Raw genomic sequence first — 16077 nt, 5'->3', positions numbered from 1 at the left:
CGCCTCGTCAGGGGTAGTAAGAGCTATATAAATGCAATTACAATACAATACAATACAATACATACAGGTTATCTAAATGTATTTTTAAACAGCCAAGGCTTCAAGCGGCGTTAGGCAGAAAATTCATCCTCTATTGAGCAGAGCAGCAGAGGAAGAAAGTTCCAAGTGGTGGCTGCGAGTAACGAAATAAAAAGATCGCTGAACTTTTTCCTCTCAGTCCTCGGGACCACTCTCACCAGTGCATCAGAAGAGACTTAATCCTTTCAATAAGGTACTGAGGCCCAGAGTGGTAGAAGGCTCTATTAGTCGGGACAAGACGTTTAACCCTGATTTTATCTTTGATGGTAAACCAGTGTAGCTCCTAGAGATACTGCTGCATGTGGCTTCTTTTAGGCGCTTATAAAAGAAGCCGAGCTGCCGCGTACTGGACAACCTGCAGACTTTTCAGATGGTGTGCTGGTAGGCCCCAATAAAGAGCCATTCTCATAGTCAAGTCAAGACGTGACCAGGGCATGAACTATCATTTGCTGATAATGCCCAGCAGAGAGGATTTTCTTCAAGGATCTCAGTAGGTTATTACACATGCCAACAATAGCACTTACCTGAGTGTTCAAAGAGATTTTATAAACCCCAATTTCATGTCTCCCAACCCTCATAGCTCTAAATAGATCCCCATCACTTCAGGGATTCAAATATGAGAAATGCAAGCTATGGAAACAATATGTCTGCTAACTTTATGAGTAATTGAAACAATGCTAAAACTTTTTTGGGTTGTACAACTGGAGTCAATGACAGCAGCTGCCATTTTAAAACGCACTAGTTCCCATTCAGGAGCACACTTGCGTTGGCCATCTTGGTATTTGAACAGGATATTCCAGAAACACATAAATCTCTACATATTGCACAATAACCAACTAAATTATTGCACCAACCACTCATTTTTATAACAGAAGGCGTAGTTACGTAGCGTGAGTGGACAGAAAAGCCAATAGCCAAGAATTTGTGGTAACACTGTCAATAAATTGTAAATCTAAACAATTGATACTCGCAAGTCTAACCCAAGAAATAAGAGCATTTTGCATTTGAGAATACATTGAATTCATAGTCCTTTATTTTGTTATATTTGTTTAAATTTCTATATGAAATAGAATAGGGAGAGTAAAATAAATTAAGAACATTATCATTACCCATCATCTGAAGCATCTCCTCATCGGCTTCACCCGAGTCAGTAGCAAAAAAGTTGTCCACCTTAAAAAAGGGTCAAAAAGAAGAAAAGTGCTTGTTAGGATCTACTGTAATTTTGACACAGAAAAATCATGCTGGAGTGTAAGGCCCTCCTTAAGAGTGGCCTCTTATTTCCGGTGGGGCTGTAATGGGGCTGGTAACACCCTTTACACCCTTTACCGCCCCCTTCGGGATTCTGAGATCCAGAGGAACACTGCAGGTCTTATTACTTTAACCTGAAGATTAATCTCAATATGAAAGATTAGGGGCAAATGAGCAATAACCAGAATCGGACCTGGAACTATTGAGTCTAATGGGTGATTTGCTGCGCTTTATAAATCCTGATTGATTTACATCAGACACTGACAGAAGTGATGCAGGGATCTCCAGTCCTGGAAGTTTTCCTTTTGGGAGAAATATCTCCTAATCAGTTCAGTCTACCCAGGACAATTGGGTAGGCTGCTATGGACTCCGTCAACATACGCTCCTTACTGTCATCAACACTGCACTAAAACTCTGAACACAAAGAACCGAACAATGATATTAATTTATTTATTTATTATTTTATGTGTTTTATAGAGCGCAAACTTGACCCGTTAGGGTAACAGAGCGCTTTACAGAGAAACATAGGCATTTACAGAATAGGCATAGCATCATCCAGATCGAATGAAAGACGGCAAGGTGCGGGTTACATAAGGGAGATAGGGCACGTATTTACAGATTAAATATCCAAGTACTCAAGACGAGATAACATATTTATGGATTGCGATAATCAATGTTCGTGACAAGCCCCAAGTTTCTGAAGGGGTGAGGTAGATAATCCAAAAGGAGGCAATAGCCCTTAGTTGTGATAAGGAAATAACACAACTATCACACATGTGTGATACCAGTGGGGCCCTCCAATATTCTACAGTTGAATAAATCTGCTGCAAATTTATGGACCCAACATTGAATGTGCAAACTTTGTTTGCCTACTCCATATCTCTTGCTAAGAATAGAATTTGGTTGCCCTATAATACGGTTGCAATTAACACATTCTAAGATATGATAAGATATAACTAAATACATTTAACCTATGTTGCTTTCTAAAACAAGAGTTGTTTACATATAGGATGTATTTAAGGCTCCGTTATAATTTGAGGCATGCCTTACCACATGCTGCCTTCTAGTTTGGTTGAATCTGGGAGATGTGAATTTCAGCAATCCGGGTCAGAGACTGCATTTCATTACATAGGCTCATTTGAGTTAGACTTTCATTAATTCCCTGTACTTAACCGGTCTTACAGGCCACAAGGCAGAAAGGTCACAGACTTGATGACAGTTGTACCCGAGCTCCAACAGAAGGGTCCACATACTTCAAATGATGTTCCCAATGCATACCTTATAATGGTATGGAAGCAGTATCTACAATCTACAATGGAATCATTGTAGATTTGTGGATTTAATGCCAAATGATAAAACACCTGCCGCCAGACTCTTTTTAGGACTAAAAGGTCAAATTAATTCAGGCCAGAAAAGAGACTTGCTTGTCACCTTTTTGAGGGGCCTAAACAGATCAAATGTTTTGGATGGTTGGAGGAATTACACTACACTGCACCAACATAATTGTGAATGTGAATGTGTTTGTATTTGTATAGCGCACTTCTACCCAGAGGTCTCGTAGCGCTGTATTCATACCGCTGTGGAACCCTTCCTGGCTTTCCTGTGAGATGTCCATTTCTGGGCACCCCCAAGGTGAAGCCAGGCATCCAAGCGCTGCTGGGACCGTTGTGGAGATTAAGCAAGCTATTGCCCAGAGTCACAGAGTGGGACTCCGATTAGACTAGGCACCGAGGCGAGAATTATCAGGTCCGGGGAAATTGAGTCCAAGAACCGCGGAGGCAGAAATTGAACCCAGGTCCCGGGCCAGATCTCTGCATCAGGGTCTGCCGCTCTAACCATTGAGCCACACTTCTCCACATATGTAACTCGTTTTAAGCAGCCCAAAACTAATACAGTGAACGTATCATGTGTTATTACTATTTGACACCTCTCGGTGGTAGCCAACTGACCAGTAGCAATGCCAGGTCTGCCCCACTGTATGAAAGGGTGCATTGAGAAGCAGAGGGGCACCACTTTAATAGGGTACATAGGGATACAGCCTGGCCCACATGCATCAAGTCATATCTGTGGCCATATTCAGAGAGAGCCTGAGGTCAGACACCGTGGCTCCCGTTAGGATGGAGAGTTTCACACTCTACACTTTACACATTAAAATGAAGTGCTTTGAGTTCAAGCATTTGTAAGTGGGTTGCAAAAGGCTGTATACATTAGGACCGCTTAATCCTAACTAAAATAAGGTACTTGGGGCAAGTAGCCTGTAATTGGAGAATATGGTGTAGGCGCCTCTTAACTAGATGAGTGAACACATTGATTGTCCTACTCTAGTAACTTCAGCCAGAATGTAACATGTGCAATAAAGCACCTGCTGTTAGAGGCCCAGAAAGGAACAATAATGTGAAGGTATCATTAAGGAGAGACATGCTCAGATGATTTGTGTGTGGTTTTACAATAAAATTATTGTTTGTTCGTTTTCATGTTAATAAGATCTGTTTAGGAGGCACGAGGCCTGTGTGGAAATAGGAACAACATGAAGTTCTCACAGAATGACCTCGTCTCGCTATGTGTTGCTCCAAAGACAGCTTCTGCGCACAACCTATGCAGGCACTGACTGGCCTCAGTGGGATGGATTTACAAGAGGCTGGTGCACCTCAGAGTACAGAAGGATTGCAGCATTGTCGGCCAAATGTAAAGAGGGCAGTTAATGGACCAGACTGCAACATCTCAATGGTGATACAGAAGCCGTGATACATGGACCACGTGCGGAGGGTACGCACTACCCACCGCCAGGAAGCACCTTAGAGGTGTCTCTCGCACGCTGTGAGACCTCCTGTCAATCAACACTCGGGCATTTACGGTCAGGAGCAGGTCATGGAACCTCACAATCTTATCCTCACTCTTCTGGCCTTATAAATTGCTACACAAAGAGTGAGGAACTTCCCTCAAACAATGATTGTTGGCCACATGTGCTTTGGGTGGATTTAACGTGGTGCTGTGTACTCATTTAATGATGTGGGACAGTCTTACATGCACTGCACTTGTACAGAAGCCATGCAGACGGGCCCTACAAGGATTGGAGGAAACCCTTTTTCGATATACCAAAGCAAATGGGAACCTATGCAGCCTGCCATTTAGAAACTGTAGGAGAGTAGGGTCTGCAATCCTATGATCACCCAGATTTTTGCTTTTTGCTGCACTGGTTTACGACTTTCCCTGGCTGTGGGCCTGCTAATCAGACCCACAGCCTAGCTGTTCTCTCTATCCAAATTGTACTCAGGTACTGAATTGGCACTGGGCCCTCTCTAAGTCCCTGTACCCAGGGCTGAGGTACCCAGAAGTCTCCCAGGGGCTGAAGCATGTATTATGCCACCCCTGGGCTGACTATCGAAACTGACACAACTGGCTGCACGACAGCTGGGGCAAGATGGTGTACTCACCCCTTGCTTTAGATATAGTATACCTATATCTAACCCTAAAATGGACACACAGATCTCCTATCAGTCACTCCTATGGCAGGCCTTAACAATCCTGAAGGCAGAGTGCTTGGAATCGTGTGAGATGGTGCTGAGCTGAGCCTGTCTGCGGCTTTCGGGATCCATCCCTTAGCCGTTTCCATGATATCGCATACCATATACTCTTAAGTGCATTATAATCCTCGCGGTTATATGCCAACTCTGGTATCGCTTTATCAAAACATGTCGAGTAAGGTGTCATACGAATTGGAATACTAACCCCTCGCCAATTCTGGCGACGGGGTTAGCATTCCACCCTTCTAGAGGGACACGACATGTATGTAACCCCTAACCCCGGTTAAAATCAGACAGAGCCTTAGCATCCACAAAATGGATGCTGCCACCGAGACACAAGTCTGCCCTCCTGCTGCTGGGAGTCCTCCCAGAGCAGGAGATAAGGACAAAGGGTTTCCTGCCAGGGGCGGTGCCAGCGCCGTCCCAGACAGGGTTTGTGTATTGTAGGTAGGCAGGGCTTCAGAGGAAGGTGACTGCACGTGGCACCCCGGTGCTCACTGTGCATAGGCTGGCTGGAACCAGTTCCAGGGTCACTCCAGACCCTGTGCTGGGGAAAAGCCCGCCAAGGAAGTGGGTGTAACCACCCCCCTCCTAGTCCCACCCCTAGGGCAGGACTTAGTCGCGTGCCAGCCCCTTTTTACAGGATAAAGGTAGGAACTGGCCCCCTTCCAAATCGGATCATCTTTGAATCCTGAAACTACTTTCCACGAAAGGAACTCAAGACTTCTTCCTAAGATTTCTCCCTTGTGACTAAGGAGTAGTCACCCTGCATCCGCAGGCACCATCTTAAGAACACTGCGGTCTGCTTCAAGTCTCTCCTCCGGATCAAGACTGCCCAGCTCGACGAGAACCGGCTTCCCTGGCACCTCTGACCTCTACCTACATCATCAGTCACGCTGAGATTCGTGGGTGTGACGAGACCTCGAGGGACCGGCCATCTTCAAGACTGCACGACTTCTGCACAGCAAGCCTGCCGAGTAATTTCCTGGTGAGTGCTTTGGGGTCCGAGAAGCCCCGACCCTGAGCAGCCCCAGCACCGAAGTGCAGCCTCCCAGCATCTCCACGATCTGCGTGGGGCCCTTCTGCTTTTTGCTGCTCACCGCGTTGTTTGGCTACTAGCCCGCTGGCTTGTGGCCTTCTGAACGACGCCCGACGACATCACTGCTGCTAGTCTGGTTGCTCCAGACTGGCCCTTGCTTCCCTCCATCGGAGAAGTACCCTGGACCCTCCGGGTCCGGCTAAGACGCCATTTTATGTCCACCGCGTGGGCCTTGCATTTGCCAAGACTTGTTGCCCAATCCTGGGTCCAGCGACGTCGACAGCAAGAACCTTCGTGGGACAGCTCGCACCTCCATCCTGGTCGCCGACAACGCCTCCTGGTCCGAGAGACTGCAGAGCCCAGCAGCGCCCACTCACCTGACTGCGGTGACTTCGCCCGGTGCCATCCTGGTGCCCACTTAATCACTGGCTAGTGATTCAAGAACTTGGTCCCCTCTGCTTTCAGGTTTTCTTCTTCCTTGATCCAGGCTTGGATCCATCGAACTTTCCTTCACTGGTCGCCTGCCAGCAACTTCCTTCTTCCAGGCTCCTGGTCCGGCAACGAGATTCCCGACGTCTTTTCAGACCTATGCAGCTGCAGCCCCTGGGCTAGGTAACTTCGGCACTTCGGTGTCCCAGCATAGCCTCACTATCCTAGGGTCAGGATCCACTGTCGTTTTCTCCCTACCAGGTCGGGTTCGCCCGTGAACACTAACTTTGCCTTTACTAGCTTCCATAGACTTTGTCCCGCATCCCGCGTGAGAGTGCACACTCTGCACCCGAGTCCCCTAGGTCTCCTAGAAGTAATCTAACGATTCCCTAGTCAAGTCCTAGCGATTCCAAAGCCTATTAGTACTGTACTTACCTGCTAGTAATTTCGCATTCCACTTTTAGAGTATATGGTTTTTCGTGCCCCTCGGGCATTTGTGTATAACGTGCTAACTTAAGTATTTTCGTAAGAGTTTTGTTGTGTGCCTAGCACCCTGTCCTCATAAAGAGTACAGGGTTGTTGTGATTCTAATAAATACACTGTTTATTTTCATAACACTTGTGTGGTGTCCTTTCACTGGGTGTTCAAGGGGTAATGTGATGGTAAAACAGCTGGCTTAACACGCCCTCTAGAGTCTTAGCCTTAGACTGCTCGTATCCATGCTACTAGGATAGCTGGTCTATAAGGTTGACTTACAACCAATCATCAATGGGAGTTGTTTGGACTGATATATAGTGATCACTAGAATAGTGAACACTGCACATCAGGCCAACTTCTCACAGAAACCATCTACCTAAAACACCCCCAATGAGGGACTTTGAATGTAATCTTCCAAAATGTTACAGTGTCCAACCAATGAAAATCCGTGAGGCAGATACAACGATTAATCTAACCAGAGTCACCTCATAGTCAAAGGACAACTCTACGGCTTCGGCCATAGGATACAACTGAGTGATATTATAAGTAGCTGCTTAGTGTCTTTTTAGTCAAATTTCACATTAAGGGAAAGTAGAAAATGCTTCAAACACTACTGTGTGGACAGAAACCTCACTGCACCCCTGTCTGAAAGCAGAATTAAGCTATATTGGACCCAAAAGCCCACCCCCTAAAAAAATGCCATAGTGACAGCCTTCGCACACACTGAAAACCTTTGGCCTCATCTACTCCCACCAGACAATCCAAGGGATTTGTATGGTGAGCCTCAAGGTTCAGCCAGGTGTGCAAATGTCTGGAAATATAAGCAAAGATGGCTGACATTTTGCAGTAACAATACCATTTTAGTGCACCCTATATCATGCAGAGCTGCACAAAAATACACCTGCACAGCAAGCGTGCTATTTATAACTTATGAAATGGGTATGTGAATGTATAATGCTTTTAGAATGCCAGGCCACTAGGGACAGCCCTGATATTTCACACAAGAGCAGATCTGTAGGATGAAAGAAGCCCTTTCAGATTCATAATAGAACATCAGGAATATATGACGGAAATCACTCGTGTTTAGCCCTGGTTGCTTTTTTTTCTGGCCAGGAAACTAATGCTGGAAACGGCTCAATCTTTGGAGTTTGAAAGTGAAATGGGTTATCGCCACCTACCACCAGACACATCCATTTATCTTCTAGATGTAGGTTATACAATGTTGCTGTAAAAATGAAAATGTTTAAGTATTTGTAATGTGCAGAGGTAAAATTGTTTTGGTCACATGTAGCAAAGATGTATGTTATAGGAGGGTTGTATGGTTGTACATTGACCCGTGATACATAAAGCTGTTTAGGTCATTGCCTTAGGTCACCCCCACAAAAAGAAGCAAACGGACAATACTAGATTACGGTAAAATGGTCTCAAAATGATATTGTTGCAAGGAGAAAGGGAGAGCTCAAATGTCGAAATAATTTAATTTTGCTTTGACTCGAAATTCCTTTCACTAGGTATGCAAGTTTGCTGCAGGATGCGACTGGAGTCTTAAGAGTTCGTGTATAGGCACGTGGACCAAACACAGGACCTAAAACCTCTGGGATGGAGGCTCGGCGGGAGGTGGTGCTGCAGCACCATCAGATCTCTTATATTCTTATAGTCTGTGGATTAAAATCACAAAAAATTGTTACAGCACCACAGATGACAAAAGACCCACTAATGTGTGATATCAAAATGGCTACTTCGTTGAAACCCCTCCGTGCTTCGCAAGCAGCTTCCACTCTGCACAGGGCCTTCAGTGGAATGAAAAAACTATGGGGGTCTCTCAAAGGGGCGTGTACGATGCAATTAAGGGCGTGGCTTAAATATACCCGAACAAAAAATCTGTGCTTTCAATGATGTGCGGCTCAACTGGTATTTTGCTGCTTCTGTCCCCGCATACAGATATATAATACTGATACAACAAGTAACATTACACCTACAGCAAGCCAGGGCTATTGGCTTTGCCAATGGTTGTTGTTTGTGTAAGATAAATCGGCCACAACTACGGCTTCCATGTATATAACAATGAAAATGCTTCCGTTCTGAAACGATGAGACTGAAAAAAACTATAGCGAGTCTCTTTGAAGTTACCTCAAAAGCGGTGAAGGGTGGTACTGCTGCAGAGGCAAGATTTTTTTTCACCCTCAGGGCAAAAATGGAGAGCCTGATAGAGACCCGGTTCGGCACCTGCTTTATATTATAAGCAATTGCAATGGAGCGCACACCGCTAGCCCCTCCTCCGGGTCGCCCCTAGGGACTCTGGTACATGGAGTTCTCGAGTGGTTCACCCATGTGGGTGCAAGTAGGTACTTGTAGAACTGATGATCTCTCGACCCGATACATGTCCCGGGTTTTTGGATATCGCCCGAGACATGGCTCGGGTTTCGGGATAACTTCCCTCATTAGTAGAGAAAATAGTTATGGGTGGAAGAGAAGGTCGCCAAACAACGGTCAAAGGCCTTGTTGCCAGAACCGGCACGCAGGTGCGTTGTCCAGGAGCCCGTCGGCTCAAAGCTCAAGGGAGCCAATTTGTTTAAGCAATCGCAATGGAGTGCACACCGCTAGCCCCTCCTCCAGTTCGCCCCTAGGGACTCTGGTACATGGAGTTCTCGAGTGGTTCACCCATGTGGGTGCAAGTAGGTACTTGTAGAACTGATGATCTCTAGACCCGATACATTTCCCGGGTTTTTGGATATCGCCCGAGACATGGCTCGGGTTTCGGGATAACTTCCCTCATCAGTAGAGAAAATAGAATGGGGTTGAAGAGAAGGCCGCCAAACAACCGTCAAAGGCCTCGATGCCAGAACCGGCACGCAGGTGCGTCGTCCAGGAGCCCGTCGGCTCAAAGCTCAAGGGAGCCAATTTGTATAAGCAATCGCAATGGAGCGCACACCGCTAGCCCCTCCTCCGGTTCGCCCCTAGGGACTCTGGTACATGGAGTTCAAGAGTGGTTCACCCATGTGGGTGCAAGTAGGTACTTGTAGAACTGATGATCTCTAGACCCGATACATGTCGCGGGTTTTTGGATATCGCCCGAGACATGGCTCGGGTTTCGGGATAACTTCCCTCATCAGTAGAGAAAATAGTTAGGGGTGGAAGAGAAGGCCGCCAAACAACCGTCAAAGGCCTCGATGCCAGAACCGGACCTGAGAATATTTTTTGGCAGCCTACGCAGCACCCCTTCATGGACCACAATGCTTTGGGGCAACACGCAGGTAGGACAAGCAGTGTGCGACCAATTTGACTTTCTTTTATATTCAAGCTCCCTTGAGATGGTGGGGATGACGAGATCGGGAAACGCACCTGCGTGCCACGAGCGGTACAGGACCTGAGAATATTTTTTGGCAGCCTACGCAGCACCCCTACATATATGCCTATTCCCTGCTGATGAGAGGTAACAACCTCGAAACACGTGTCCAGGGATAGCCAACGCGACAGTGATTTTTTGCTCAAGACCCTGGCAGAGGCGCACCCGCTGATGCTTACTTCATGGACCACAATGCTTTGGGGCAACACGCAGGTAGGACAAGCAGTGTGCGACCAATTGGACTTTCTTTTATATTCAAGCTCCCTTGAGCTGGTGGGGCTGACGAGCCCGGGTTACGCACCTGCGTGCCACGAGCGGTACTGGACCTGAGAATATTTGTGCCAGCCTACGCAGCACCCCTACATATATGCCTATTCCCTGCTGATGAGAGGTAACAACCTCGAAACACGTGTCCAGGGATGGCCAACGCGACAGTGATTTTTTTGCTCAAGACCCTGGCAGAGGCGCACCCGCTGATGCTTACTTCATGGACCACAATGCTTTGGGGCAACACGCAAGTAGGACAAGCAGTGTGCGACCAATTGGACTTTCTTTTATATTCAAGCTCCCTTGAGCTGGTGGGGCTGACGAGCCCGGGTTACGCACCTGCGTGCCACGAGCGGTACTGGACCTGAGAATATTTTTTGGCAGCCTACGCAGCACCCCTACATATATGCCTATTCCCTGCTGATGAGAGGTAACAACCTCGAAACACGTGTCCAGGGATGGCCAACGCGACAGTGATTTTTTGCTCAAGATCCTGGCAGAGGCGCACCCGCTGATGCTTACTTCATGGACCACAATGCTTTGGGGCAACACGCAGGTAGGACAAGCAGTGTGCGACCAATTGGACTTTCTTTTATATTCAAGCTCCCTTGAGCTGGTGGGGCTGACGAGCCCGGGTTACGCACCTGCGTGCCACGAGCGGTACTGGACCTGAGAATATTTTTTGGCAGCCTACGCAGCACCCCTACATATATGCCTATTCCCTGCTGATGAGAGGTAACAACCTCGAAACACGTGTCCAGGGATGGACAACGCGACAGTGATTTTTTGCTCAAGACCCTGGCAGAGGCGCACCCGCTGATGCTTACTTCATGGACCACAATGCTTTGGGGAAACACGCAGGCAGTACAAGCAGTGTGCGACCAATTGGACTTTCTTTTATATTCAAGCTCCCTTGAGCTGGTGGGGATGATGAGCCCGGGTTACGCACCTGCGTGCCACGAGCGGTACTGGACCTGAGAATATTTTTTGCCAGCCTACGCAGCACCCCTACATATATGCCTATTCCCTGCTGATGAGAGGTAACAACCTCGTAACACGTGTCCAGGGATGGCCAACGCGACAGTGATTTTTTGCTCAAGACCCTGGCAGAGGCGCACCCGCTGATGCTTACTTCATGGACCACAATGCTTTGGGGCAACACGCAGGTAGGACAAGCAGTGTGCGACCAATTGGACTTTCTTTTATATTCAAGCTCCCTTGAGCTGGTGGGGCTGACGAGCCCGGGTTACGCACCTGCGTGCCAAGAGCGGTACTGGACCTGAGAATATTTTTTGGCAGCCTACGCAGCACCCCTACATATATGCCTATTCCCTGCTGATGAGAGGTAACAACCTTGAAACACGTGTCCAGGGATGGACAACGCGACAGTGATTTTTTGCTCAAGACCCTGGCAGAGGCGCACCCGCTGATGCTTACTTCATGGACCACAATGCTTTGGGGCAACACGCAGGCAGTACAAGCAGTGTGCGACCAATTGGACTTTCTTTTATATTCAAGCTCCCTTGAGCTGGTGGGGATGACGAGCCCGGGTTACGCACCTGCGTGCCACGAGCGGTACTGGACCTGAGAATATTTTTTGGCAGCCTACGCAGCACCCCTACATATATGCCTATTCCCTGCTGATGAGAGGTAACAACCTCGAAACACGTGTCCAGTGATGACCAACACAACAGTGATTTTTTGCTCAAGACCCTGGCAGAGGCGCACCCGCTGATGCTTACTTCATGGACCACAATGCTTTGGGGCAACACGCAGGTAGGACAAGCAGTGTGCGACCAATTGGACTTTCTTTTATATTCAAGCTCCCTTGAGCTGGTGGGGCTGACGAGCCCGGGTTAGGCACCTGCGTGCCACGAGCGGTACTGGACCTGAGAATATTTTTTGGCAGCCTACGCAGCACCCCTACATATATGCCTATTCCCTGCTGATGAGAGGTAACAACCTCGAAACACGTGTCCAGGGATGGCCAACGCGACAGTGATTTTTTGCTCAAGACCCTGGCAGAGGCGCACCCGCTGATGCTTACTTCATGGACCACAATGCTTTGGGGCAACACGCAGGTAGGACAAGCAGTGTGCGGCCAATTGGACTTTCTTTTATATTCAAGCTCCCTTGAGCTGGTGGGGCTGACGAGCCCGGGTTACGCACCTGCGTGCCACGAGCGGTACTGGACCTGAGAATATTTTTTGCAGCCTACGCAGCACCCCTACATATATGCCTATTCCCTGCTGATGAGAGGTAACAACCTCGAAACACGTGTCCAGGGATGGCCAACGCGACAGTGATTTTTTGCTCAAGACCCTGGCAGAGGCGCACCCGCTGAAGCTTACTTCATGGACCACAATGCTTTGGGGCAACACGCAGGTAGGACAAGCAGTGTGCGACCAATTGGACTTTCTTTTATATTCAAGCTCCCTTGAGCTGGTGGGGCTGACGAGCCCGGGTTACGCACCTGCGTGCCACGAGCGGTACTGGACCTGAGAATATTTTTTGGCAGCCTACGCAGCACCCCTACATATATGCCTATTCCCTGCTGATGAGAGGTAACAACCTCGAAACACCTGTCCAGGGATGGCCAACGCGACAGTGATTTTTTGCTCAAGACCCTGGCAGAGGCGCACCCGCTGATGCTTACTTCATGGACCACAATACTTTGGGGCAACACGCAGGTAGGACAAGCAGTGTGCGACCAATTGGACTTACCTGCTTTATAGTACTGCTGGTGAAGAGCACATAAAGCCCTGTTGCCACAGATGTAGGGAAGAACTCGTGGCCGGATAAGTGTCGTGCACACAATAGAGCATGTCAAACATCTACACTGAGGGGCACATGCGCAGTCCCAACTAAATACTATTTTTGAAGCTGAACGCTTTAAAAAAACGGTACTTGGCCTGTTGTCAAACAGAAAGGAAATAAAAAACAAACTTACCTTTAGCCTGCCAGCTAGCGACAGGTCATCAAGGTTACAAGCGCCGACTCTCCTGTCCCCATTAATTAGAATCTAGAAAAAAGAGAAATCAGACCGGAAATGAAATCAAACATAAACCCAAACAAAAAACTGCCGCCTACAAGTGCAAAGCAGTGCACATTTTCGAAGCAGGTACTAATACATAAAACGAATGAAAATAACACAGTTTAAAAACAATCTTAAAGATGTATTTTCAAAATGTTAGTTAATCCATTACAGGCGCTATTGAATTTGGCGGTTACATCAACAAGCATCATGAGTCCAACCCCACAGAAAGTCAAACGTGGCTTGCGCAGTGCCATGATTAGCTAGCCCCTCCCCAGTTGGTTCATAAAAACTCCACTCGTGCCTCGGCACCCTGGTTTACACCGGCGCTTAACATCAGCCGCAGGCATTGTAAGAAGGCCGAAAGAGCATGGCGATCAAACTATGAGGAACCACTGAAGGAAGCATATAGGTTGTGCGTTAAGGCTTATCATAAAGAAATCTATCTGGAGAAGAAATCCTACTTTGCCAGGTGGATTGATGAGGCCACTAACACCAGCAAGGAAATCTTTATGATTGTGAAGGAATTCACATTGCCTGTCTCCATTACACCCAAGTGCGCTTTCTCTGAATTGGCAGGTTTTTTTGCCAATAAAATCCAGAGCATTCAGGCATCCTTTGCGCCGGTTGCACCAGTGGGAGCCTTCAATCTTGTGCCCCTTGCATCTCTGCCCGCCTCTGGGCGGCCCTCACTGTTTAACTTCCCGCCTCTCTGGCCTAAAGCTACGTTGGATTTTTTATCCAAAATGAAATCGGGTTCCCCGCTGGACCCATGTCCCGCGAAGTTTTTAGCCAAAATTGCACGTCATTAACCCGATTTTAAATCGCTCTCTTGAGATGGGTGTGGTGCCGCAGGCCTGGAAACAAGCGCTGGTTCTGTCCCTTTCGAAAAAGCCAACCCTCGAGTTTAGCATCCATGTGAACTATAGGCCTATCTCCTTGCTCCCGGTCCTGGCGAAGGTCGTGGAAAAGCATGTATAGTCCGTTCTCTCGGATTTTGTGGAGACACATGGTGTCCTCCATCACACCCACTCCGGGTTTCGGGCGAACATGAGCACCGAAACGGCACTGCTGGAGATGTCGGAGGCCATCAAAGAGGTCCAGGATGGTGGAGGAAAAGCATTGCTGGTGTTATTAGATCTATCGGCGGCGTTTGACACTGTCCCCCACAACCGCCTCCTTGTAAGACTCTTGGAGATTGGGATAGAGGGGACGGTGTTCAGATGGTTTGAGTCTTTTCTTTCTGACCGCCAACAGACAGTCTGGGCCCCTCCGTATTCAGCTGTAGTGCCGCCATTGGAGGTGGGAGTTCCCCAGGGGTCTATTTTGAGCCCCACTCTTTTCAACATCTATATGTCCCCTCTGGCAGCGCTGGCTGAATCCTATGGTGCCCGGATTGTCTCATATGCCGATGACACCCAGCTTCTTTTCACGTGTGGAAAGAACATGGACTTCAATGGAGAGCGTATCAAGAGTTGCCTGGAGGCTGCCTTTGCATGGTTCCAACTGAACCAGTTGAAGTGCAACGTTGATAAATCGGAGGTTCTCTTCCTTGGATGTCCTCCAGTCCCCTGCTGGAAGTCCTGGTGGCCTGAGGCTATGTTTCCACCTTCCGCTGACAATTTGGTGGCCAAGAATCTTGGAGTGAAGATGGACTTGTCTCACTTTTAAACCACAGATTCTGGGCCTGGTAGGACAGTGTTTCGGTCTTTTAAAAATGTTGAGAAAATGTCTTCCACTCTTATCCATTGCCCACAGGAGGACTACGGTTCAAGCCTTGATAGGCTCAAGGTTGGACTATGCAAATGTGCTATATTTGGGCCTTCCTGAATACCTCCTGTCACGCTTACAGGTGGTACAGAGTTCTGCGGCACAAGCAATTTTTGGCCTGAGCCGGAGATCTGGCACCGCGGGACTTCTGAAATCCCTTCTTTGGTTGCCTATACGGAAACGCATTGCCTTCAAGGGTCTTACAATAGCTTTTAAGGCCCTGCATGGCACTGGCGCCTGCTACCTCAGGAATAGGATTAGCTTTCATTGCCCATCCAGAGCTTAACGCTCTGCATCATTGTCGCTGGCCACGGTCCCGGCAATTAGGCGTGCTCGCAGCGGTGGTCGCTCTTTTAAGCACCTTGCGCCCCGGGCTTGAAATGCACTGCCGTTGTCAATAAGGCAGGCTGATAACTTGCTGTCATTCAGAAAAGATCCTAAAACTTGGCTGTTTGGCCAATAATTCCACCTACTTTCTTGCTCTGTGCCTTGCTGGGTCTGATAGCACGGGGACACTCTGTTTGAGTAGCTGAGCGCTCTACAAAACTCTGAATAACATAACATAACATAACATAACACAATATTAAGTTGGCGGTGAAGAAAATTTTCCAACCAACCAGTACCCCATTGACTGAAAACCAAGAAAGTTTGCAAGCGGAGCTATTGTCATGTCCCCCAAGCACCAGCCTCCCCAACCTCATTAGTCGCTCATTCTACGTCATACTCCAGAAGTTTACACCCACCATGATCCCTTTCACAACATCATAGAAAATAGTGTATGAATATCTCATGAGAACTTCCCGCTCCATATTATTGCTGCAGGGGGGCGCATTGGCCACCGGCCCTTTGGCCCAGTCCTGTTTGA

At 47.9% G+C, this 16077-nt stretch overlaps 1 protein-coding gene across 1 annotated transcript in view; it reads right to left on the bottom strand.

Moving 5' to 3' along the window:
* Positions 1–16077, bottom strand: part of IFTAP (intraflagellar transport associated protein) — a 299298-nt gene that overhangs the window by 100436 nt on the left and 182785 nt on the right. Inside the window, exons 4-5 of the mRNA XM_078684338.1 lie at positions 13359–13430; positions 1188–1248 (exon numbers count right to left, since the gene is read on the bottom strand). Coding sequence (XP_078540464.1) covers positions 1188–1248; positions 13359–13430 — 133 coding nt within the window. The remainder of the gene's footprint in view (positions 1–1187; positions 1249–13358; positions 13431–16077) is intronic.

Source organism: Lissotriton helveticus, chromosome 3_2 (genome assembly GCF_964261635.1).
Source record: "Lissotriton helveticus chromosome 3_2, aLisHel1.1, whole genome shotgun sequence".
NCBI lineage: Eukaryota > Metazoa > Chordata > Amphibia > Caudata > Salamandridae > Lissotriton > Lissotriton helveticus.
Note: the sequence above shows the minus strand (reverse complement) of the source record. Positions and strands in the feature narration are given on the sequence as shown.